Source organism: Macrosteles quadrilineatus, unplaced genomic scaffold, assembly GCF_028750875.1.
Source record: "Macrosteles quadrilineatus isolate MER2022 unplaced genomic scaffold, UCM_ALF_1.0 Scaffold_7__1_contigs__length_78375512, whole genome shotgun sequence".
Lineage (NCBI taxonomy): Eukaryota > Metazoa > Arthropoda > Insecta > Hemiptera > Cicadellidae > Macrosteles > Macrosteles quadrilineatus.
In genome coordinates this window covers 6,802,821-6,826,753 of record NW_026542600.1, presented here as the reverse complement: position 1 = coordinate 6,826,753, position 23,933 = coordinate 6,802,821, and the positions used below count along the sequence as shown (strand labels likewise).

At 35.9% G+C, this 23,933-nt stretch overlaps 1 protein-coding gene across 1 annotated transcript; it reads right to left on the bottom strand.

Moving 5' to 3' along the window:
- Positions 1-9,521: 9,521 nt before the first annotated feature.
- Positions 9,522-23,524, bottom strand: LOC128998161 (SH2B adapter protein 2). The gene is made up of 6 exons (XM_054424173.1): positions 22,510-23,524; positions 16,575-16,676; positions 14,198-14,319; positions 13,567-13,754; positions 10,995-11,191; positions 9,522-9,794 (listed from the first exon to the last, which is right to left on the bottom strand). The coding sequence occupies exons 1-6, from the start codon at positions 23,146-23,148 to the stop codon at positions 9,522-9,524; spliced, it is 1,521 nt and encodes a 506-aa protein (XP_054280148.1). The 5' UTR covers positions 23,149-23,524.
- Positions 23,525-23,933: the final 409 nt, after the last annotated feature.

Here is a 23,933-nt window from a genome sequence, read left to right as displayed (position 1 = left end):
GTCGATAATCTGTTAGAATTACAACTTTCTGAGTTGAACTTATATTCTCACGATCGCCAAAAGCGTCTGCAAAGATTGCGCAGTAGGAAATCACGACTCCCAGGGATCGCGGTTGACGATAATTAGGTCTTGCAACCGCGAAAAATGTTCATGATCGCTCCGATACCACAGAGACGTTCATGTTGATGGTTTCGCCGCGTTTTTGGGAGACGAAGATCAAGATGATGTCCTCGCGTAGCGCAAGATGTTCATTATTTCACCGTGAACGTAGAATACTGTTTTAATATGTACAGAATTGCACGTAGGCTTGATAATAAACAAATACAAAACTCATGAGATATAAAAAGTTAAACAGTACACGTTAAACGGCCATGTGGGGTTTTTTGCTATTATACTGTACGGTAGGCCTAAACATGTGCATGTCATACAAGTCAAATTTCTACGTTATATCTAACCTTGACCGGCTTGATGAACTACTAAATGTGTTCAACTGACGAATGTCAGATTATTATGAGCGGACTGCAGTTATAAGTGAATGTTTCATCAAGTTAAATTGCACTGATCTATCGGACTTTTGATCTTAAAGGATTAAAATTTTATTTAATTGGTGAGCTCTAAGTAGATCAACATATTAAACTAAAATAAGTAAAAGCAAAGGTCAGACTTTTTTTATAATTAAAAAATGTAAACACTTCTAGAGAACAAGACAGACTAAAAAACTACAGGGAGTAAAAACTCGTCCCTGAGGAAGCTCTTGCAGGTGTTTTAAACAAGGGTAAGATCGTAAGATAATCCAAACATAAAACAAAAGATGGACGAACCATAAGTTTCACAATTCAACAAATTAGAAAGTAAATACTTGCAGTTATGTTGCGTCTTTAGATAGGTTCCATCAGATTCAAATTCTACGCTAGAACTTCAATAGACATTTTTTTGGCTGTATTAAAACTGCCTTGACTTACGGTACTTTTCAAATTAAGAAACTTTTCCGCTAAATAAACTAGCTGAGGAAAGGTCATTTAGTCAAACCAGAAAGACTGATATCTAATGTTGTGTTTTGTGATCTATCAGCCCTTGGTCATTATGCTCATTGTCTGCTATGGTTGTATGCCTATAGTTTAATGTTAAATTTGGACAGTTTTAATTTTGTAATTTAAGTGGTTTTTCAAGATTTTAAAGTGAAAGTTGCACGTCAAACTCCACTGGAAACATGAGTAAATATTAATAATAAATAAACTTTAAAATATCTCAATCAGTTAACTTGTCATTAGTAAAATAAAAAACTTACGTTTTTCTTGCTGAAAGTCACATGTTTTTCAAGCATTCAAAATAACCTCTCTAGTAAATCACTACTTTTTAATATCATTCTTCTCTGGTTGGATATTTCAAATTGAACACCACAGTATGTGATTTCACTGTTCTGACAGTTAGATTTTTGAACATTCGAAAGTGGATTAATAATTAAAACAGGAAGAAAGGTTGTGCACTTGATCAGAACAAGACCATTTCCTGTTTGGAAACAGGAATCAGGCTACCTCTCCACCTGTTGCTAGCCAACTTGGACCCTGAGCTTCTTATCAGTGACCTGTCAACCATCTCTCTCTGTCCTGCCTTCCACCACAACAATGGTTTGTTTACATGACTTATCTGTCTGACTTATTTGTTGAGAACTGTGATAGTGAATGCATTAACTTATTTATGAAATATTTATTCTATTCAATATTTTAATTTTTAATTGAACTGTATTTGGACTGTTATTTGAACTGTAGTTTGAACTTATTTTATTTTATAATGAGTAAATGTACTCTAAAGACTTTTAAATATCCATGTGGAGTGTGTGGAAAAAATGCTAATTTTGGGGCAATTTTATGTAATGGTCAATGTGGGAAATGGCATCATTTCAGATGTGTAAACATGTCTTATAATAAAGTAAAAAATATACCATTAGCTGAAAAAAAATTATGGAAATGCCCAATCTGTTCCAATGAAACTACACAAGGAAACACAGCAAACGTTGATCTTAGTCACACTGCAATAATGGAAGAATCTCCTAATCAATTAGACTGTTCATCTCTGGCTGAAGAAATTAATAAATCAATAATAAATGAAAATGATGAATTGCGTGAAGAGCTTTTTAAGGCCAAAAATGAAAACTCTCTATATGTTTTAGAACTTGAAGACAAAATAAAAGAAATGGAGGAGAATCTTGAGTCGCAAAAGAAGCTGCTTAGTGATACAGAGGATAATTTTACTCAGCAATTAAAATTTTTAGAAAGTAAATTGGAGAAAGAAAAGTTAGCTAACATAAATCTTTTGTCACAGATGGAAGAAGATATCAAAGCTAAAACTATAGTAAATCACATGCAACCAAAACCATGCAAAGCATGCACAATATATAAAGAAGAGACTAAAAAAATGCTGGAATCCATGAGGACATTAGAAACTATAATTAAATGTCTTGAAAAAGAAAATAAAGCTAAAACTGATAAGTTAAGTCAAATAGAATCACAAAAATCTCCATGTTTATGTTGTTTTCCACCTCTTGGCACTCCTACGTTCCTACAAACATCACCTTCTGCTAAAACACGACAGCGAGTAACTCCAACTAGATCAACAAAAAACTTACTAACCAACAATCCGTCTGAGCCTCAAGAGAGTATTTTTGTCAACGGTAATAACTTAATATCATCTTCACCAGCTCACAATTTTATTATACCTTGTGAAAATTCTTTTGAAGTTTTATCTTCTGACACTTTCAATGATGAACAATCCAATGGGGATCTTCTACCTAGTAAGAAAAAAAATTACACAAGTAACATCACCAATAAGAAACAGAAGCCTAGGCCTAGTTCAAATAGACACACCTCAGTAAAATTACCGTCTGTTGTAATTCATCCATTAAAACTTGTCATACTTGCTGACAGTCATGGAAAGAATTTAAGTAATTTAGTACACCAACGGACAACTGCTAATGTTTGTTCATATGTCAGATCTGGGGCAAAGTTTGACAGAGTTACTGAAGAGGTCAAACAACTTTCTGGAGACTTGTCTAAAGATGACTATCTACTGGTAATAGCTGGTACAAATAATGTTGACAGTGCTGGAGAAATGCAACTTATGGAGGATGTAAATAGATTAATCCACAACTCTACCCACACCAATTTGATTCTTGCAACACTGCCTATGAGACATGACCAGCCGCAGTTGGACTTGAAAATTTCACATTTTAACTCTGAAATAGAAAACACAGCCAATGAAAACAAAATACAAATTCTTCCCCTCCACTTACTTCCCCGACATTTATACACCACTCATGGGATGCACTTCAATAGGAAAGGTAAAGCTAAAGTTGCAGACATGGTTGCAAAACTGCTAATTAGGAAGAAGCAAAATGAACCCTCAAAGCACTCTTTTAACTCTAAAGCAGTGGTTGTAGATCAAGGTATCGAGTTAGTTGAAGAACACATGAGCCAAGTTATAGACCGCTACAAACATGACTCTTCTGTAGGTTTTGCTCACACTATATCGAGCGACCTTGACCATGCCAGAAATATGACAGCTGGTGTTGCTGTTGTCTTCAAAAACAAGTTTGGTAGACCACGTCCCTGCGATTTTATTGCAGACAAACTCACCTGTCAGAATGTAAATCAAGGCGCTTTTGTTTACAGCCTGGTTACCAAACCGATGTATAGTGGGAAACCAAAAAAAGACGACTACAATGAAGCCTTTTCTCAACTCACACGGGATTTTAAAGCAAAAGGACTAAAAACATTAATCTGCTCCCCCATGGGTTGTGTGAGGGATCTTATTGCACCAGAACACTTTATCAAAAAAATTATGGATTTTCGTCAAGAAACAGGGGCTGCAGTGTTCATCGTGAGCTACAATCAAAGATCACAAAGAGAGCTAAGGCGGGGACTATCACATGGCGAATTCCAATTGAAACTAGATGTTCTGATAAAGGAATACAGTTTGAAGAACTCAGCTGATGATACAGTTACCATCACCCCCACTCCACAATCGGGAACTGATGCTAACATCTACACTCCTTGTGGGACTCACGAGGTTGACGTCAACACGCCCACCACACCACCTGAGGTTGAGGTCACCACGCCCACTACACCACCCGAGGTTGAGGTCACCACGCCCACTACACCACCCGAGGTTGAGGTCACCACACCCACTACACCACCCGAGGTTGAGGTCACCACGCCCACTACACCACCTGAGGTTGAGGTCAGCACCCCTACCCTACGAGAGGTTGATGTTGACACCTCCTCTAATGAATCTCTAAGCCAGTCAGCCATTGAAGTGTCCAATCTAAGTGAGAGTGAAGTTATTCCCCAGAAGTGTAGTGTTGACCGCGCTGCCAGTGTGTCATTTGCTCCCGTGGATCCAAATAGGCCTAAGAATAATGTTTAGCCTTAATAAGACTGCCAAGCAAGAACCACAAAAAGAACCATCAATTTTAAATGTAAAACCTTCACTCTTGTTTCTAAATATCCAAGGCTTAAAAAATAAAACATCGATTTTAGAGTCATTTGTACTTAGGAATAATATCTCCGCTATTGGTCTAACTGAACATTGGTTAAAAACAGAAGAGGTTGCTTTAGCTTATCCTGATGGTTTTTGTTGTGGTAGTGCTTACTGCAGAACTGATCATATAAGGGGGGGCTCTTTAGTTTTCACTAAAAATTCTTTGCAGGTTAAAATGTGTGATTTGGATCAGTTTTGTTCTGAAATGAGTTTAGAAGCAGCAGCGGTCTTTATCGAGGATTTTAAATTAATTTTCGTCTCTGTCTACCACTCACCTTCGGGCAACCCTGTGGTTTTTCTTGAAAATTTTGATAAATTATTAACTCATCTCTCTCGTTGGACTAATTATGTTTCAATCATCGGAGGAGACTTTAATAAAAGTTTTGACTTGACTCAGAACAACTACCTCTCTAAACAATTTCTTAATATACTACGCCAGCACAATTTTCACTTCTTAAATCACTCCCCCACTCGAGGCAACAATTGCCTGGACAATGTATTAACAAATTGTAGTAAAAACGCAAATATAAGCTGTAAAGTATTTGATTTCCCCTTCTCTGACCATAATGGTCTTCTAATTAATTTGACTTTGAATTTGGATAAGGATTGTGTTAATCAATATGCTGCTTTAAACTCTTTTTCTAAAGTAATTTTGCCAAAAGATTCGGTTGGTTTATTAGTAGAAAAGCTTGGCACTTATGATTGGATACAAGTGTTTAATTGTATAAATTCAACAGCAGAAGATACGTTCAGAGTTTTTTTCAAAGTTTTAAAAGATAACATTTCTTATTTTTCTAAAGTAATAAAAATTCAAACTGAAAATTCAAAAAAAAAATAATTGTAATGCTTGGTATAATAGTGAGTTAAGAGTTATGAAAGAAAGATTAATTTTTCTAGATAAAATAGTAAAAAATAGTCAAAGCGTTTCAAATGAAACAAAACAAGCATATAATGGGTTAAAAAATCAATATAAGCATTCAATTAAGAAGGCCAAAATAGAATATAACACAAATCTCATAGAAAAAAGTAATAACAAATGTAAAACTGCCTGGCAAATCATTAAAACCAGTAGCAATTCTTTAATCAATACAAAAAACCCCAAAATATCTCCTGATGTTTTCAATAAATTTTTCATTGAATCAATTGAAAACATAAAAATGAAAATTGTTAGTAATGCTTACAGTTCAAAAGATTTAGTTAATAATTCTTCCATTACTCCTGTACCTTTTTTCTGGAATTTTATCACACCTAATGATCTAATAAAAGCCACAAAAAAACTAAAAAACTCTAGCAGTAATGATGTTTATCTCATGTCTAATAGTTTGCTTAAACAGATTATTGGTAATCTAGCTGAACCTCTATCTTACTGCTTTAATCTCTGTCTCCTTGAGGGTGTCTTTCCAGATGAATTAAAGGTCACCAGAGTCTGTCCTATTTTTAAAAAAGGTAAAAAAGATATTCCAGAAAGTTATCGCCCAATATCAATCATTCCTGTAGTATCAAAATTGTTTGAAATCATGGTTTTTGACCAGCTGAATTCTTTTTTTGAAAGAAACAACTTTTTAAGTGTATCACAATTTGGATTTAGAAAGGGCAAGTGTACATCAGACGCAATAGATAAATTGATTAATGAGGTACTAATGGTCTTTGAGAGGAAGTCACTTGCTCAGGCCACTTTTTGCGACCTGAGTAGGGCTTTCGATTGTGTTGACCATGATGACCTAATAATGAAATTAAGTTTTTATGGTATCAACGGATCTCCACTTTCTTTTTTCAAATCATACTTAAACAATAGAATACAAAAAGTCAATATTGATGGAGAATGGTCCCAAGAATTAAAAATGAAATATGGCGTGCCTCAGGGATCTGTTCTAGGTCCTCTATTATTTTTAATTTGTATTAACGACCTCCCAGAATGTATAACCAGTAAAACTTATTTGTATGCAGATGATACAACATTTTTAAATATTAATCCCGATCTTAAACAACTTCAAGAGTTAGCTCAAAACTCAATCAATGAAGCTTCTATTTGGTTTGAATCAAACGGCTTCCTCTTAAACAAAGATAAAACTCAAAAAATTGTTTTTAGCCTTAGACCCTGTGAATCAAATATGTTGGATGGTTATGTAGACAATGTTAAATTTCTTGGTATTTATCTGGATAAGACCCTTTCTTGGGGAGATCATATAGATTACATAAGTTCTAAGCTTTCAAGGGTAATTTGTCTTATAACTAAACTAAAACATTGTATAGATCAAAATTATATTAAAACAGCCTACTTTGCTTATTTCCAATCCATTTTCAGATACAATATTATCTTTTACGGAAATTGCAGTAGGATAGAGGAAATTTTAGTCTTACAAAAGAAGTTAGTTAGAATCATATCTTGTGAACCCCAACAGGAACACTGTAAACCCCTGTTCATTCAGCTACAAATTCCAACAGTAATTAACATTTATATATTTGACTCTGTATCATATATTCTAAAAAATCCCAACCTTATCAAACAAAATTCTCATGTTCATAATACAAGGAATAAAAACGTTGCTACCATAGATTTTTTTAGACTGTCTAAAACTCTTAAAAGTCATATTGTAATCTCACTAAAAATATACAACAAGCTAATACATTTAATAACAAAATATCCTAATAAAACTTTTAAATCTAAATTCTACAAATGGCTTTTGAACAACCCTTTTTATTCTCTAAAAGATTTTTTTGAAATGCCTTTTATTAATTTTTAAGTAGGAGCTAGCAAATTTATCAAATTACTGTTGGATTTAGTTGGTTATGGGGTTTAATAACTTTCATTATTCTAAATGCCTTGCATTTTTCTGAACAATAAGATTATTTGGTTGTAATATTAAAGTATGTATTGTAACATGTCTCCTTGTGTGTAGTACTCTTGTAAATATTGTATATTGTATTCATGCTAGTTTATAGTTTAGTTAGTATATTGACTATGCTAGTTTTAGCAGTTTTTCGGACATTGTCAATAATTTGTATAAATTCACAAGACAATAAACACATTTAATTTCATTTCATTTCATTTCATTATTTCTCAGTTAAGCTAATTAATTCAATTGTGATTTGACGGAAAAAGCAGTCAACGTCAAGGCAATTTTAGAAGACTCAGGGACAAAATAATTCTGTTTGTCTAGTTCTGTGGCCGGGACAATTTTAGCCTTTCTAATCTTGTGGGGGACCCATCCTAATTCTCTTCAAAGAGCAGGGCAGTTTCATCAATACTTTGATATTTAAATATGGGTAACAATGCTTCTATATGGCTATTATATTAGATTGTAAAAGATTAGTTAAATGATCAGAGAAATACAGTTATATCTCCTGATAGTAGTGAAAGTCCTAAAAGATCAAACTACGCTGCTTTGGAAGAAAAATAGGAGGTCTTTTGAGCCTTTAGATCTTTATCTGTTAAAAGTTATTGAAGCACAATATACAATTTCCGACCTAGACCTAGTCAACTCGGTTTGCTCTACTAACTGCGCCGGGATCGTCTGTGTTGCGCAATAAGCCCAATCTGTGTTAGTGTATAGTGTATGTTCATTTAGTTGTTTGTGTGGTTGGTTTACGTTCATTTTTGTTCACATCAGGACGGACAAGAAGTATTAGATTTAAACCAGTCAAAATATCCTTGAATTGTGCAAAGGATTTTAAATAACTAAAAGTGTTTATAATGTATATTGTTAATTTATACATTTTTATTTAAAGGTATCATTTCCCTATGTTTTTAAGTTCTTCAGTATTCAGTTGAGAGTCGGCATCCTACATTCAACAAGCATAAAATAGTTCTGATTACGTGACAAGGTAAAAAAAGATTGCTTGATGCTCTGTAAAGGAATTGTTTTGAAATTTGCTAATATCCTGTTTTTAAATTTAAAAAAAGGGCTCTTCGATAAATAATTGGTTTGAAATACAGCAAGATGGCATAGATTTATTTGAACTGTTCAAGCTATTGACTCTGCCGAGTCAATATATTTATGAAGAGATGTTATTTTATAAATTTAAATATTCCTCTCCTGGTCCGATTTTGTAAAACAAACTACTTAAGTCTATTAAAAACAATCAAAAATCCCAATTCTTTTCAAAAACAGCTATTGCAATATCTAGAGGAAAGTGTTTTACTCTGTAGATTAATTAAAGTTATTATGATTAAAACCAACCGGTTAAAATATCTATACAACTTTATAGTTTGTTTTATTTTGTTGTAATTAAGTTAAAAACTAGTTATAGGCAACTTAAAATTTGTATTCTCGTATTCTATATTCCAATCTAAATCGGTTGTAATACAATTTGTTAAATTATTGTCAGTTTACACACATGAATTTAAGTTTGTAAACGTGTATTGAAAAAAACTTTTTATGTTAATTTCTCTGACCACGGCATATATTTTAGTATCCTGAGTTAAAAAACAACTTTTAATTTTTTAATTTGGCCTCCACCATCTCCATAAGCGCCATAACACCTCCTTTTTATTAATACAACAACAAATAAGAAATCAAATTCTAAATACAGTTCTAAATAAAAAGAAATTTATTTGTAATAACAATTGGAGTTAAGATTATGGTATGAAACATTAAATAATTCAGAAACTGAAAATTATTGCATTCTATAACAGTTTTCAATCAATTTCCCTTAACTTGCTACCTTCCTTTCCCTGACCTTCCCGACCCTATACCTGTTTCCCTGACTTTCACTTACCTTCCGTGACTTTCCAGATCTGAGGGAACCCTGTTACAGTAGCACTTGTGTCGGCTGCCAATGGTATGATAGTTTGAGCATTAAATAAAATAATTTAAAATTACTTTAATAAAGATATTTTTTTTTACTCCCGTGTCGAAGGGTGAAGTAATGTTTTAAATAACACCTAATGAAATCAAGGGTATTTGAAAATGACACTTATTATCAAAGGTCTTGTAATTGAGGTTCACTGCACTATATTTGGTAAAATAGGGTTTTTAACTTTGTCAGTCTATTACCTCTCGTGTGTCCGGCGTAGGCGGAGGTCGGCGGTCTGGCGCAGGTGTGCTGGTGCTAGGTGTAGTTGTCGACCTGACAGGTGCTGCCTGCGCCGTCACCAGCGGCGCCACTACATACTCTGTCAGAGTAACGTCTTCTGTGCCTCCAGACTCTAGAGGGATGGGATGTTGACGGAAATGTTCTAGCATGTCAAATATGGTTGAGAACCACAAATGTTGTACTCGACATTGTGCCTGGTCGTTTAGTGTCATTCGAAGGTGCTGAAAAATAGAGATCTGAAGTGAAAATCATTTATGATAAGAAGTAGGGTGTGCAAATATTTGAAAGTTTGAATAGTTAAAAGAATACTTTAATATTCGAGCCCGGCTCGATATGAATGAGTATATTCGAACATTCGAATAGTAAATAAACCTAGAAATAATCTGTAACCTCCCGCTAATTTACTAATTTAAATGGTCTCTTGTCCGTCTGGCCTTTTCCTTAATTCTTACTATCGGCAGCCCGCTTGATAGAGGTGTGCATTAAGCCTCGTTCACACGGTGCGAGTTTACAAGCTACTCGCCAGCATGTAAGAAGCCAGCGAGTTGGCGAGTGTGCTTGTATTCGTTAACACGGAGATTGTCCACTCGCCAACTCGTAAACGTGTAGAAAGACGCCGGAGAGTGCGATTGTAGTCGTTCACACGATGCTTTTTCCACTTGCTCAGTAGCTAGCTTGAACCAAATCCTCTGACATCTTTGAATAACATGCGCACAAGCACAAGCAACTGTGTTCACACTGGGCTACTTTACACGCCTACTCGCTCAAAAGCTGGCGAAGTGGCATGTAAAGTAGCGGCAGCGTCAACTTTTTCCAGAGCTTTTTTACAAGCAGCTTTTGAGCGAGTACTTTGTTCACACTGAGCTATTTTACTAACTGCGTGTAAAAAAGCCGGCGTGTAGCTTGTAAACTCACCCTGTGTGAACGGGGCTTTATTTAATGTAATATGATCAAACAATTGAACTGTCCCCTAATAGGTATATATTACTATTACCTTATATAGATATATTATAGATATAAGGTATAGATTACCTTAGCTATAGATTACTATGAATACCATATTACTTTTTGTAATGTCGTCTAAACTGTTTGAATGAGCGAAAAAAGAAATTCCCGCCACGTCTTCCGATTAACAGCGAGCATCACGATCACAAAATAATATAGTACCTTGGTAATAAATTACTGGGAGTGTAACATTATTTTTGTAACGTTGTATGATCTGTTGGAATGAGCAAATGAAATAACGCTGATCGTGTCCTATTAACAGTGACCGACTATAAAATACCAGATGAAAAAGTAATTGGTGACGGAATTAATAGTATTACTTCACAATACTCAAATTCCGATTAGCATTCCTAACTATTATTGCAAAGTAATGGTATTTCCTATTTCTACCGTTTAATTCTTGACAATGGATTTACCTTTGCTCGTCCTTGGAAATTGAAGGTCAGTACGAACTCCCCTTTCCTGGTTTCACTCTGACGGACTAGAAAGACTCCGTGTGCACCGGACCCGCCGTGAAGGACTAGAGAGGCAGCGTCAGAGCGGGGTAAGGTCCCGTGGAACCATGGGTATTCTCTCAGTGTGAGAGATAGGTCTACGTCCGACTCACACACTGCTGAAATCAATTTACAGTTTGTAAAGTTTTAACTTTTATGAGTTAGGCTTTTGATAATTTTGTCTTGTTCAACGAAAGGCTTGGCTTTTTTATTTTGTCCCCTGGGGGATTTTTTCAAGTGTAGCCAAAGAGAGTTAGGGAACTAGATATTGTGTGTATTTTATGTGTTCTATGGCCTAACTAAGGTACTTCTAAGGTAAGCCAGCTGCCATCACTTCATTCCAGGGTGTCTAGTTTATTTCCATTATAAAATTCAAGACTAATTCCAGACTTTTCAAGACTAATTCCAGATTTTTCAAGACTAGTTTTTTCAACAATTAGTGGGTGTTGATACCAAAATGTATCGATTCTCGATTCTTGATACCGATACCAATTTTTATAGCTTAACCAAATTTTCTGAATAATACTACACCAACCCCTGTCTTTGTCACAAAGTAGTATTATGATAATGTGGTGTTTTCAAGTAAAGAAATAATGCAGCAATAAAAAAATCTAACTAGCAAATTTGGTTTTTTTTATCATGAAATCTTCCACGTACCGTACACATCATCATCATTAACATCATCATTGACTACTGCAGCGGTTACAGAAACGTGATCGTCGTCATCCGCGATCACGGCAAAAGCATGAACATTTCCCGCGGCCGTGTAGACATCATCGTCGTCTCCCGCGGTCACGGAAACGTCATCGTCGTCGTCCACGATCGCGACAAAATCATGAACATTTCCCGTGGCCGAGCAGATATCATCGTCGTCTCCCGTGGTCACGGAAACGTCATCATCGTCTCCTGCGGTCACGGAAACGTCATCGTCATCTCCCTCGATCGCGGCAAAATCATGAACATTTCCCGCGGCCGAGCAGATATCACCGTCATCGTCCGCGATCACGGCAAAATCAAGGGCATTTCCCGCGGCCGTGTAGACATCATCGTCGTCTCCCGCGGTCACAGACAAGTTATCGTAATCTCCCGCGGTCACGGAAACATCATCGTCGTCGTCCGCGATCGTGACAAAATCATAAACATTTCCCGCGGCTGAGCAGATATCATCGTCGTCTCCCGCGGTCACGGAAACGTCATCGTCATCTCCCGCGGTCACGGAAACGTCATCGTCGTCGTCCGCGATCGTGACAAAATCATGAACATTTCCCGCGGCCGAGCAAATATCATCGTCGTCTCCCGCGGTCACGGAAACGTCATCGTCGTCTCCCCCAGTCACGGAAACGCCATCGTCGTCGCCCGCGATCGCGGCAAAATCATGAACATTTCCCACGGCTGTTTAGACATCACCGTCATCTCCCGCGGTCACGTAAACGTTATCGTCGTCGTCCGCGATCACGGCAAAATCATGAACCTTTCCCGCGGCCGTGTAGGCATCATTGTCGTCTCCCGCGGTCACGGAAACGTCATCGTCGTCGTCCGCGATCGTGACAAAATCATGAACATTTCCCGCGGCCGAGCAAATATCATCGTCGTCTCCCGCGGTCACGGAAACGTCATCGTCGTCTCCCCCAGTCACGGAAACGCCATCGTCGTCGCCCGCGATCGCGGCAAAATCATGAACATTTCCCACGGCTGTTTAGACATCACCGTCATCTCCCGCGGTCACGTAAACGTTATCGTCGTCGTCCGCGATCACGGCAAAATCATGAACCTTTCCCGCGGCCGTGTAGGCATCATTGTCGTCTCCCGCGGTCACGGAAACGTCATCGTCGTCTCCCGCGGTCACGGAAACGTCATCGTAGTCTCCCGCTGTCACAGAAACGTCATCGTCGTCTCTCGTGGTTTCGGAAACGTCATTGTCGTCGTCCACTATCGCGGCAAAATCGTGAACATTTCCCGAGGCCGTGTAGACATCATCATTGGCTTTTGCGGTTACGTAAACGCAAGACGACGATTGCGGCAAAATCATGAAAATTCCCGACTTTGAAATCAAATTTAAGACTAAATCCCGACTTTTTAAGACCATTTTGAAATTCAATACTAATTCCCGACTTTCCCGATTTTCCCGACTACTAGACACCCTGTCATTCAAATGTTAATAATTTTGAAATTTTTACCTAATTTGGTGGACTTAAGTTGATTGTATTAGGTACTTAATTGACCTAACCTAATACTCAGGATCACTTATCATGGCATTACAGAAATGTCTTCGGAGACCAGTAGGGGTTTCAACTCTTATATTCTTTTACTTCAAACCTATAGCTGCAAAACCATCTACCCTTTACCCTTAAAGCATTTGCTCTGAAACAAAATCATTCCTTCGGGAAGGATATTTTACTTGCTTTTAGTGGTATATCAAAATGCCTTCTTGCTTGTTTGCTGTCTCAAATGACCTAATATATGAGTGTTTCTCCCATCCTACTACTACACTGACCATGCTCTATGTCAGTGCGTGAAGTGCAAAGCTCAAAGTTGCTGTTGCTGGACAGACGCAGGACGGGGGTGGAGGTTTGCAGCCGTGGGGGTAGCTCCGGTGGATCCTCCACTGACTCGGGTGGAGCAGTAGGCTTGGCTACTGGAGACCGCAGCCTCTCGTTCTCATTCACCACTCCCAGCAGACTTCTACAACATGATGTAGTGATTTGTGGTCAGCTACAGTAGAACCCCTCATATCCGGCCAGCACGGGACCAAGTCCCTTGCAGAACAAGGATTAACCAACCCATTATAAAAACTATAGATACACAAGTAATGATGAGTAATCAATAACTATGGTCAAATATAGTGTTTTAGATCTCTTTTGAGATTTCTTTTTACATACACATGTAAGCCACATGTAAAGCCAATAGCAAATTTATCCATAGGAAATAGGACTAGAGGGTAAGTAATTGATATAAAAATAAAGAATTATTTCCCTAAACCTCAAAGATAACTATGCAACGATGCTATACAACATGAAATAAAGAAAACATGGAACACCCTGTAAGCTATAACCTTTGTGAGCTTGTCAGATTACCAAACAAGTCAGAATGGCAAACGTTGGATTACAAGTAGAAATAACACATACCTTGTATCCACATTGTCAGTGGATGTTGGCACGGATCGCATGCAGTATTTGACAGTCGCTAGCCAAGAACGCATGTCGTCTGTGTCGTGTGCTTCTATTACATACTCCATGTTGTTTTCTGCCTGCAAGTCAATATCCCAGGTCAAAAAAATAGTACTAATTCTGGCGATAATACTGTATGTAGTATGTTTAATTCTCTTTATCCATTCATACAGTAACTAAAACATCCCACCTATTTTGTCAATGCAAACCTATAGCAATGTAATTACTAAAACAATGTATTCAGGTTGTATAAGTGGTAGGTGAATATTATATCACTGATCGAAAATGATAAGTAAAAGATTAAAAGGTATACAGTTCACTGTCAAATCCTTATATTTGTTGAACAATTTGAAAATACTGAGTAGGGGACCAAGGTTTTAGCATAGTTCAACTTTGACCTTAAATTGCTCAGGTAATATTATACTTGTAATTGTGAAATTTTGGTACCATAACTACAACTAATTAGCTTTTTTAAAGACAATAACTTTAAAAAAATGATTTTTTTCTTAAAAATAAATTAAATAAAAACATTTTGTTTTGTGGTTCCAGTTGCCCCACCATGGGGGCAAGTGGAACCACCCACATCTGAATTAAAATATATTGCATTGAGAGGAATGAGGGGCAAGAGGGTCAATAGGGAAATTTTCTGTAATTCTGGGACTTTTTGAATTATAAAAATATCTCTCCGTTTTTAAGTTAGGAACATTTTCGTAGACCTTTGCGGAAAACATAGTAAAATGCAGAGAAACGTAAAATTGGAAAATCTTGAAAAAATAGGAAATTATAACAAAAAATAGTTGCATTGAGTGTGGTTGTAGTATAACTCTCTGGACACATGATTCTCTTGAAAAAATATGGTTTTTTATATATATTTTTTTTTTTATCTATCTCATATTGTTTATGGTCAGTTAGTGAAAACCCCCGTCTTCTCAGCTACTAGAACTGTTACTAATATTCCACTCACCCCACCAGCACAATTTTAGGGAGCAAGCGTAACCACGGTTGTAAAATCTAAGTTGTAAGAAATTTAATAAATTTGAAGTGATATTCTGAATCTACATGCAAACAATAGTTAGTATACAAAATAGTGTTACATTTACTATAAAAATTTAATTTAAAAATGTTTGAATTTACATTGCAGTGTCGCATGTAAGCTTTTTTTCAAAACTAAAAGGGACAGTTTTTCATATGATATTTAGCTTTTTAAGGTTCAGAACCTTAAAAAAGGTCCAGAGAACACAATATGATAGCAATTAAGCCGAAACTTCTCTTATCAGTTGATTGATAAGCTGAGGTTACACTTGCCCCCTGGTTCCACTTACCCCCCCCCTACCCCCCCCCCTATAATAAACGAGAAAAAAATTATAGAAGTTTGTTTAAAAAGCTTACAATGTTTTAGATGTATTGTGTAGAAAGAAAAAACTACATTGTAGAAGTGGATATCAAGAAGCTTAATAACGTCCAGCGTACATGGCTAATGCCGTAAGCAACTACAGGCTAATGTTTTAATAATTGTGATGTGGAAAGCGAAAAGGGACCTCTTGTTGGCGATGCAAAGTTTTCAGTACGGCCAATATAAGTAATTAAGGTTGAAAATATCAAAATTCGTGTTTTTAATGATTGTTATACCTCATTCAACATAGAACAGGACAGTATGGGTTAAATATCGAATTGACGATGTTAAAGGTCGAAAATAAATCATTTTGTTAGCCTCTGCACGGTCTGAGAAAAGGTACCTCTTGTCGCTCAATGTTATTTTGCCATAACGACAAGAGTTTCCATTTCTAATATTCACATTATAAACAGACTTTAGTCCAAAAAATGAATTGTTCTGCATTCTAGTGGAAATTTTGAGAACTACAACGAAGTTCAGTTTAGGGAGAACAAAATATTTCACAAATATTGTGGTCCCAACAAGAGGTCGGCCTTTTCTGAAATGTGATTTTTACGACATGCTTCGATAAAACAATTATTCAAATGAAAACTACTGTGAGTTAAGACAAAAATTGGTATTGCTTCCAAAGAGGGCATTATAACCTTTCTTTTGATACCCTAACCGTTTTTTAAATATGAAATATCTGTTTTATGCGTATTTTAAATTTTCAAAATAGTTTTTCCCAAAATGAACCTTTTTCATATCAAAATTTCAAAGACCTATAACTTTAACAATAACAAAAAAATCGTAGATGCTTGGGACTTGCACCAAGTGATTCAGAATTTAATAAGGAATTCAAATAAATATATAACGCAAAATCTAAAATTCCCGCCAAGAGGTCCCTATTCGCTTTCCACATCCCATATGACACAAACTTAGATATACTGAGGGTCAACTTACCTTGAGGACAAAAGTATTCTCATGGTCTGGCATCTCAAGAGCTGTGGTCTCTCGGGCTTCCGATATCAAAAAGCAGAATACTCCACTTTTGGGTTTTATCGCCTGAAAACATAAATAATAGAAACATTCTCTTTATAGATTGCTAAAACTGGTAAATAGAGCTTACCTATTATACCAACCACTACCACACATAATAATAACAACCTAACCTACGTTTGGTTAGGTTAGGAAGATTGTGTTATTTAAACCAACTAAAATCTTATAATTGGAAGTTGATTTATCGGTGTGTTCGGTATTATACGTATTTACCCTGTTTTTCCCAAAAGTCAATATCTAGCCCATAATATTTCCAGGATAAAGGCTCACAAAATTGTAACTCATGCAGAAATTTCAAAGAAGGTTTAATGGGTTGAGAGTTAAAGCAAGTGAGTATTCTGAGATATTAGGCCAACAATAGCCGTCACACCTTTACTAGACAATTAAAGAAAGCTTGACTGCTGTCAGTTTATTATGTCTGTAGTTTTTTGTGTACATCCTTTCTTCATCCTCTATGTTAGGCTCTAGCGTGAAACTTTAAAACATCACATAAGTCTAGAGGGCTGTAGCATTAGCACTTATTCAAAAAACCATCGGTGATTTACTTATTTATTTCAACAGACATTTTCATTCTTGATTGGCGATATTTGAACCAGGGACATCGGGACCAAAGTCCCGCGTTCTATCCTGATAGAGTGAGGTATGATCATCTATTGATAGATGGCCTGGTTGGATACCCCATTTAGCTCATGGTCTGTGTAGTGTAGGCTATATGGAGCAACATTAAAAAAGTTTCTAGAAAACATTTTTTAAATGCACCATCAAAACTAGGCCTATATTAAAAACAATCAACGATAACTAAGCCAAACAGAATTTAACACATTTAAAAATTTTCCCCATTTATGGCTTAACTTGTACGAGATGGGTTGTATAATGTTAAAAATTACACCAATAATAATTACAATACACAAAAAACTAATTTTGTAATAGAAAATAATAACTAAGTTAGAATTGTTGAAAAAAACTGTCAATGCTGGCAGAAATTCTAAAAATAAGCCTATTTTACATATAAAATCAAAAGGGAATAGCCTAATCAGAAAAATAAAATATTTTTAAAAACAATTAGGCCTACTAGCATAGCATGTCATTACAATTTACAATTGTTTTATGACTGATTCTTCATTTGAGGAGAGAATTTTTACACTTAAAGAAAAAAAACAGAAGAGAGTCCTATAGTGCAAATTCAATTCATCCAATAATTTCAAGCATGCAGATTTAGGCCTAGGCCTAGATAGTTTTCTTTCCATTCATGGGACTGGTCTGATATTGAAACTGAAACTGGCATTGAATGGGAATTATGATGACCGGTGAAAAGTCAGCGACTAGTACGTAGGCCTGCCAAGGTCTATATAAATTATGAAGACCAGAAGAATAGTCTGTGCATTTTCTAAGGAAAAAGGAAATTTGGGATAGTTGCCTATGGCCAAGTGACCATTAACTGTGTTTTTAGTCGTTTGTAAACAATAAAGTCACTGTAGGAGATCACAAGGGTTGCTGGTGATCACAGAAGATTTTCAGGTATATTGTGATAAATGAGACCACTAAATCTAGCCAAACTTATAAGCATGTGTTTCTTTAGTTTTAGCTTGAATGAATTATGATAATAACATTGATAAGTTATAAAAGAAGACAGTATGGCATTGTACGGCCCCTAAGATTATTTAACTGCCCTATTTCCGAGTATAGGCCTATGTTTTAGTAATTGAATTACAGTAACTTGCGCCCTACAACCCCCCCCCCCCACACTCCATCCAACCACGCCTAGCCATGAAGACAGGTGAACAACCCCAGAGCCGTGTGGACCAGATGTTGTTGGAAATGAGTAACAAACACACCCCAGGCCAGATCGATGCACACAAGCCCCAAGTCAAAGTAACCAAGAATAAACAACGGTTAGTTGTGTTATGTCGGACATACAACCTGCGTTGATCTGTTTTGAATTTAAGTAAGGCCAGGCCAGTGTTTTAAAATTGTTTTTAACGTTCAAATGACAAAGATGTTGCAGTTTTATGGTATAGCCTCTGGATCACTGATTTTAACAATAAAAGGTTTAAATTACCTGTATCCGTCAAGTGGTCCTAGATTGTAGTTAGTTGACTCTGTTTCGTTTTAATCATAAACACATCTTCAGGTCAAATGTTACATTGATTTATTCCATAAAATGGTTGTCATGACGGTTGTAAGTTCACAAATACTTACTGTATTTGTACACAAAACATTAAACAATAATTGGCCAAAACACAAATACGAAAAACACAAAGTTTAAAGACATCGGACACGTGAGGCGCTGGTAGAAGGTAGGTCATGACTGCCTTCCATTTTATGGAATAAATCAATGTAACATTTAACCTGAAGATGTGTTTATGATGAACACAAAACATCTGTAGTCAACTAACTACAATCTAGGATCACTTGACGGATACAGGTAATTAAAACCTTTTATTTCAAAGATGTTTATTGGATATAAACTAACTTCAATTTGATGTCAGATTGAGGCCATTGACCCAAAACCACTAATCCAATGACTAGGCCTAAGAATTCATAACACTGAAGATGGAAAAGGTATTTTAACCTCTTACCATATTCAAATTATATAGCCTACTATTCTTAACCGAGATCCTCAGTAAGATTGTTTTAGCATATAGCCTACAAGAAGTTGAAGTCTTGTATGTAATTAAATTAAATTGGGAAAGAGTTAATGATGAAAATACCATACTACAAGGTTGCTGACTTCTTTGAAGATAATCTGGAGCGGGATAGTTAACTTTTTGTATCACCTGCCATGTAAATGTACAGATTTAATGTGTGCGTGTAGTTTTTCGTATTCTGTATACTTATCATAATTAACTAGACCCTATTCCCTCTGCCAGAGGGTCAACGACGAAGAAAAATACAAATACAAAAATTGTATGATTGTACCAAAAATCACATTTTAAAATACGGTACAGTAGACTCCCTCTTATCCGGACACCTTTAAACCGGACATCAGTTTAAGTGGACTACACTCCACGGAAATGACATCTCTTTAACCGGTCAATTTTTATCACCGCATTGGTTTAACTGGACTAATTCGGCAGGAAGTGGGCGGTACTGAAATGACTGTTCTCGTAGGAAAGATTTGAGACCAGTGATCAAATGTTTAAATAAAATGCTCTCCTAAATTTAAGTCGAATAACACCGTAAACGGTCCGTTTAAACGAGTTTTAGGGGACGTCGGTTTAACCGGAAAAACCATTATCTGGACTGGCCTTGGTCCCAAAGAGTCCGGATAAGAGGGAGTCTACTGTATCTGAATCTTTTACTCACCTCGCTTTTAAGTCTACTCATATTTAATGGTCTACAATACCAACTTACATCATTATTTGTTTGTACTAAGTGGTTTAAATGGGTACCTGTATTGTTGGTAATCAAAATGGTTGCGTGGCGACTACTTTTGGCTCACAATGGAGCCATCATCAGGTTTTACCAGGACATTGTCGCTTCTTCTGAAGGTCGTCAAAGTTTATACATATTTACAAAACATCAACACTTTAAAAACACACAACACGGATGACTAGGCCTAGCTTTAACGACGTAACCGGTGGGAGTTTACGTCTAGACTAAATCATGGAACCTTATGACGGCTCCATTGTGAGCTGAAACTAGTTGCGACGCAACCATTTGGATTACCAACACAATGCAGGTATATAAACAACTTAAGTGTATCTAGGTAAACTGGAGACTACCCGTTTGAATAATTAAATCTTTGTTTGGTTGTCAGCCCTGGCGCTAAGGTTACCAATTCATAATTAAAGATAGAAATAAATGTCAACAGATAGGCCCTAGGCTAATTAATTGTTTTAATGTTCAGTCTAATGAACTGAGCAGGTTCAGGCCTGGTAGTCTTAGTATGTTCCAGAAACTTATTTATGGTAGGCCTATCACATCCATCTTTGCTTGTATTTTTATAAAAAACGGGCTATAGCGCCTAACAAGGCAAGACCTTATGACTTTGGCCCAGTGTTGGGGAAGCTACTTTTAAAATGTAGCTAGCTACAACTACTGCTACATCTCCAAAAAAGTAGCTTAGCTACAGCTGCTACAGTTCCGAAAAAGTAGCTAGCTGTACTACAGCTACAATGAAATGTAGCTCTAGCTACAATTTTAGCTACTTTTCCAAAGACGTTAATTTTATTCCAAGCACATTAGGTATAAATGTAAAATTAATTGCAACTACATTTTTATTGAACAAACACTCAAAACATAAAATGCGTATTGTATCTAACAATACTTGAAAAACTATTTATTTCGAGATTGTATTTAATTTTATGGCATCATAAACCTAACATTACAACAACACAACCAAAATAGTTGGGAGTTCCATCATATTAAGTAGGCCTACTTATTTTTAAATATTGCATTGTTTTTCAGTTCAAAGGACATACAACCAAACTAAAAAGCTCATTTTATTTCTTAAATGTACATTCATTTAAGATGTCTTAGCCTATATCAACTATTAAAAACAATAAAACTGTAAAACGATTACCGTATTTAAAAAAATACTTTTTTGTGTCACAGAGCCTAGCCTAATAAAATTATAGTTGATTGCCTTTCTTTATTTTTAAAGTTAAAAACGGCATTGCTATTTATAGTGGATAAGTTAGGCCTACTTGTTCTATGAATAACACTTTTCAATGTCAAGAAATTGTCCTTTTCATTAGGGCAAATTGTGCTTCAACAAACGTTGGTGCAGAAAACAGTAACTTATTCAGCAACTTATCCTGAAATCGGCTTTTTAATTTAAACATGTTGGAAAAATTGTGAAGTAAAAATAACATCATATCCCATTGTAGACATATTAAATAAATGACACAAAGATATTCCTATAAATTGAACTTGGCATTCAAATTAATCCAATAGCATAGCCTAGGAATAGTCAGTCATTGACGAGAGCTGTTAGCAGGAGCAAACTATGCTATTTTTTCAATCTAAGTTTCATGTTAGGGCCTAAATGGAGATTTTTTCGTTACAATTATTATGTAGGCCTACTATAGTCTAGGCATAGGCCTATCTTAAATCTCATCAGGTAATTTCCTTAATAATTTCAGTAATTTCAATAACTTCTATCGTTAATTTAGTAGCCTAGCCTTTGAAATATCTTTGTAATCCAATCAAGAAAGGGCTTGTGGTAATTAACCACATTCAACAGCTGAAGCAAAGTTTGATAAACCAGCTTTCTCATTATTTTAAGATTTTGTGTTGGTTTCCAGCCCAAGTTGAAGCTATCCATAAAATAAAGAACATAAATTGATTACTAATTTTCCTGTCAATCACTTGCAAGCATTACATAGGCTAGCTTCAATTGTCAATGGTAATGTTTAAACGTCGTATGCATCTAGCGATTTAATTTTATCTGACAGTAATCATAGAGTAACAAATGAAGGAAATGAGTGCCATAAATGTGGATAACACTCAGATAATGGCCTCCATGACAACACAACGTTATAATAGATAATGAAACGGCTGCGACCAGCTGTATGAAGCCAAGAAAGTACCGGTAGGCCTAATTTTCTTGAAAATCTCAGTTTGAAAGAGGTTGTTTTTTATTTAATGTAACGTAAGGTTGTGATAAAAATCACTATCTCAATCAACGTTAATGTAGCGAGAAAAGTAGCTAAAATTCTGCTACAACTACTTTAAAAATGTAGCTAGTTACAGCTAAAGCTACAAAATCTTAAAAGTAGCGTTGCTACAGCTAACGCTACAAAAAATAAGTAGCACGCTACTGTAGTGTCGCTTCTTGTAGCGCACTACTTCCCAACACTGCTTAGGCCTAAATCTTAAGATGTGTTTCCCTTACCTTTGGTGGCGAATAAAACTCCAGCATGTATCCACCCACAGTTTTAACTAGCGCTAGCCTACACTTTTCCCACTTTTGGTTACTACAACCGTCTATGTTTTCCCCCATAAGATAGTTCACAATGCCTTCTTTTCGACACTCGACAACTATTTTAGCCAGTTTGGTCTTGAAATGTTTGTCATTCTTTAAATGTTTATCAAGTGAAAGTTCTACTTCATCAGAATTTTGTTTATGAAAGAATCCTTTGCCTTTCCGAAGGCCTTTAAATGACAGTCTCCGAAAAAATGGTTTGTACGGAACTTTAGGAGATGGGGAATCCGCTTCATGTTCTGAATAATCACTGAACTCTTCATGACTATGTGTGTTGTGATTTGACGATCCTGGAGGTAATATGTTACCATTTGGCACTTTCTTACAATGGTTCTTCATTGAGTATTCGTTTTCAAAATGGTCAACAAAAAATTCGACAAACTTTGACACAAAGTCCTTATAGGCCACAGTAGGTCTAACATTCTCTGGTAGATTTGCTCCTACATAGCCAACCAACGCCTTAGCGAAGTCAGCTGCTGCAGCTTTTGCATGTCTATCACAAAATTCTATCCAACTTAGGTGATCATGTTCATCATTAGCACTAGCCATGTTTAACGGCAAATCTCAATGCCAACGCACATTTTACAACACCTGTAGGACATATTAGTATAAACATAGGCGTAAAAGGTATACACACGGAAAGAAATAATTTTACATTGGAGATTACATATCAATCATTGCAAAGTAGTCCTAGAAATAACAGTAATGTTATCACTCAAGAGGGTGTGGTAAGTTTTAAGGTTAACTGGCATTTCTTTACTTTAAATAAGCCACAGGAATGTGGCTACTAAAATTTTTACACAGCATAATGAACACTTTAAACATAGTTGTAGTATGTATTATTGTCACACAATCTCTCGGCAAGAGAATTCCTAAACATTTAACAAATAATACACGTAATACGTTATCGATGTTCTTGTCTCAGTTAACTCCAAAATCTCAACATGAACATTTTATTTTCCTTAAGGTCATGTTTATCCAACAAAACTGTGTTTTTCTACCTTCATAAGCGAAATATGTTCAGTAAACATTTTAACATGAAGTCCTAGAGATTCTGGAGGAAAGGTTTACTGTATGTATAAAACAGTCATTGTACAGGTGAATAAAAATATCACAATTAAAAGTCCTGTTTTCAATCAAAGATACCTAATACGTCCGTTTGTAAACATTATTACAAAGAGAAATTTAAAAATTGTCCATGCGAAAACAATTTTACAAAAAACAATGTTCACTACCCCCCTCCCCCCATAAAAATATCAAACACTCAAGTGCTTACCCCCATACCATTGATTATATATCTGTAATGTTTATCAATAAGATAGTGATTTCAGGAA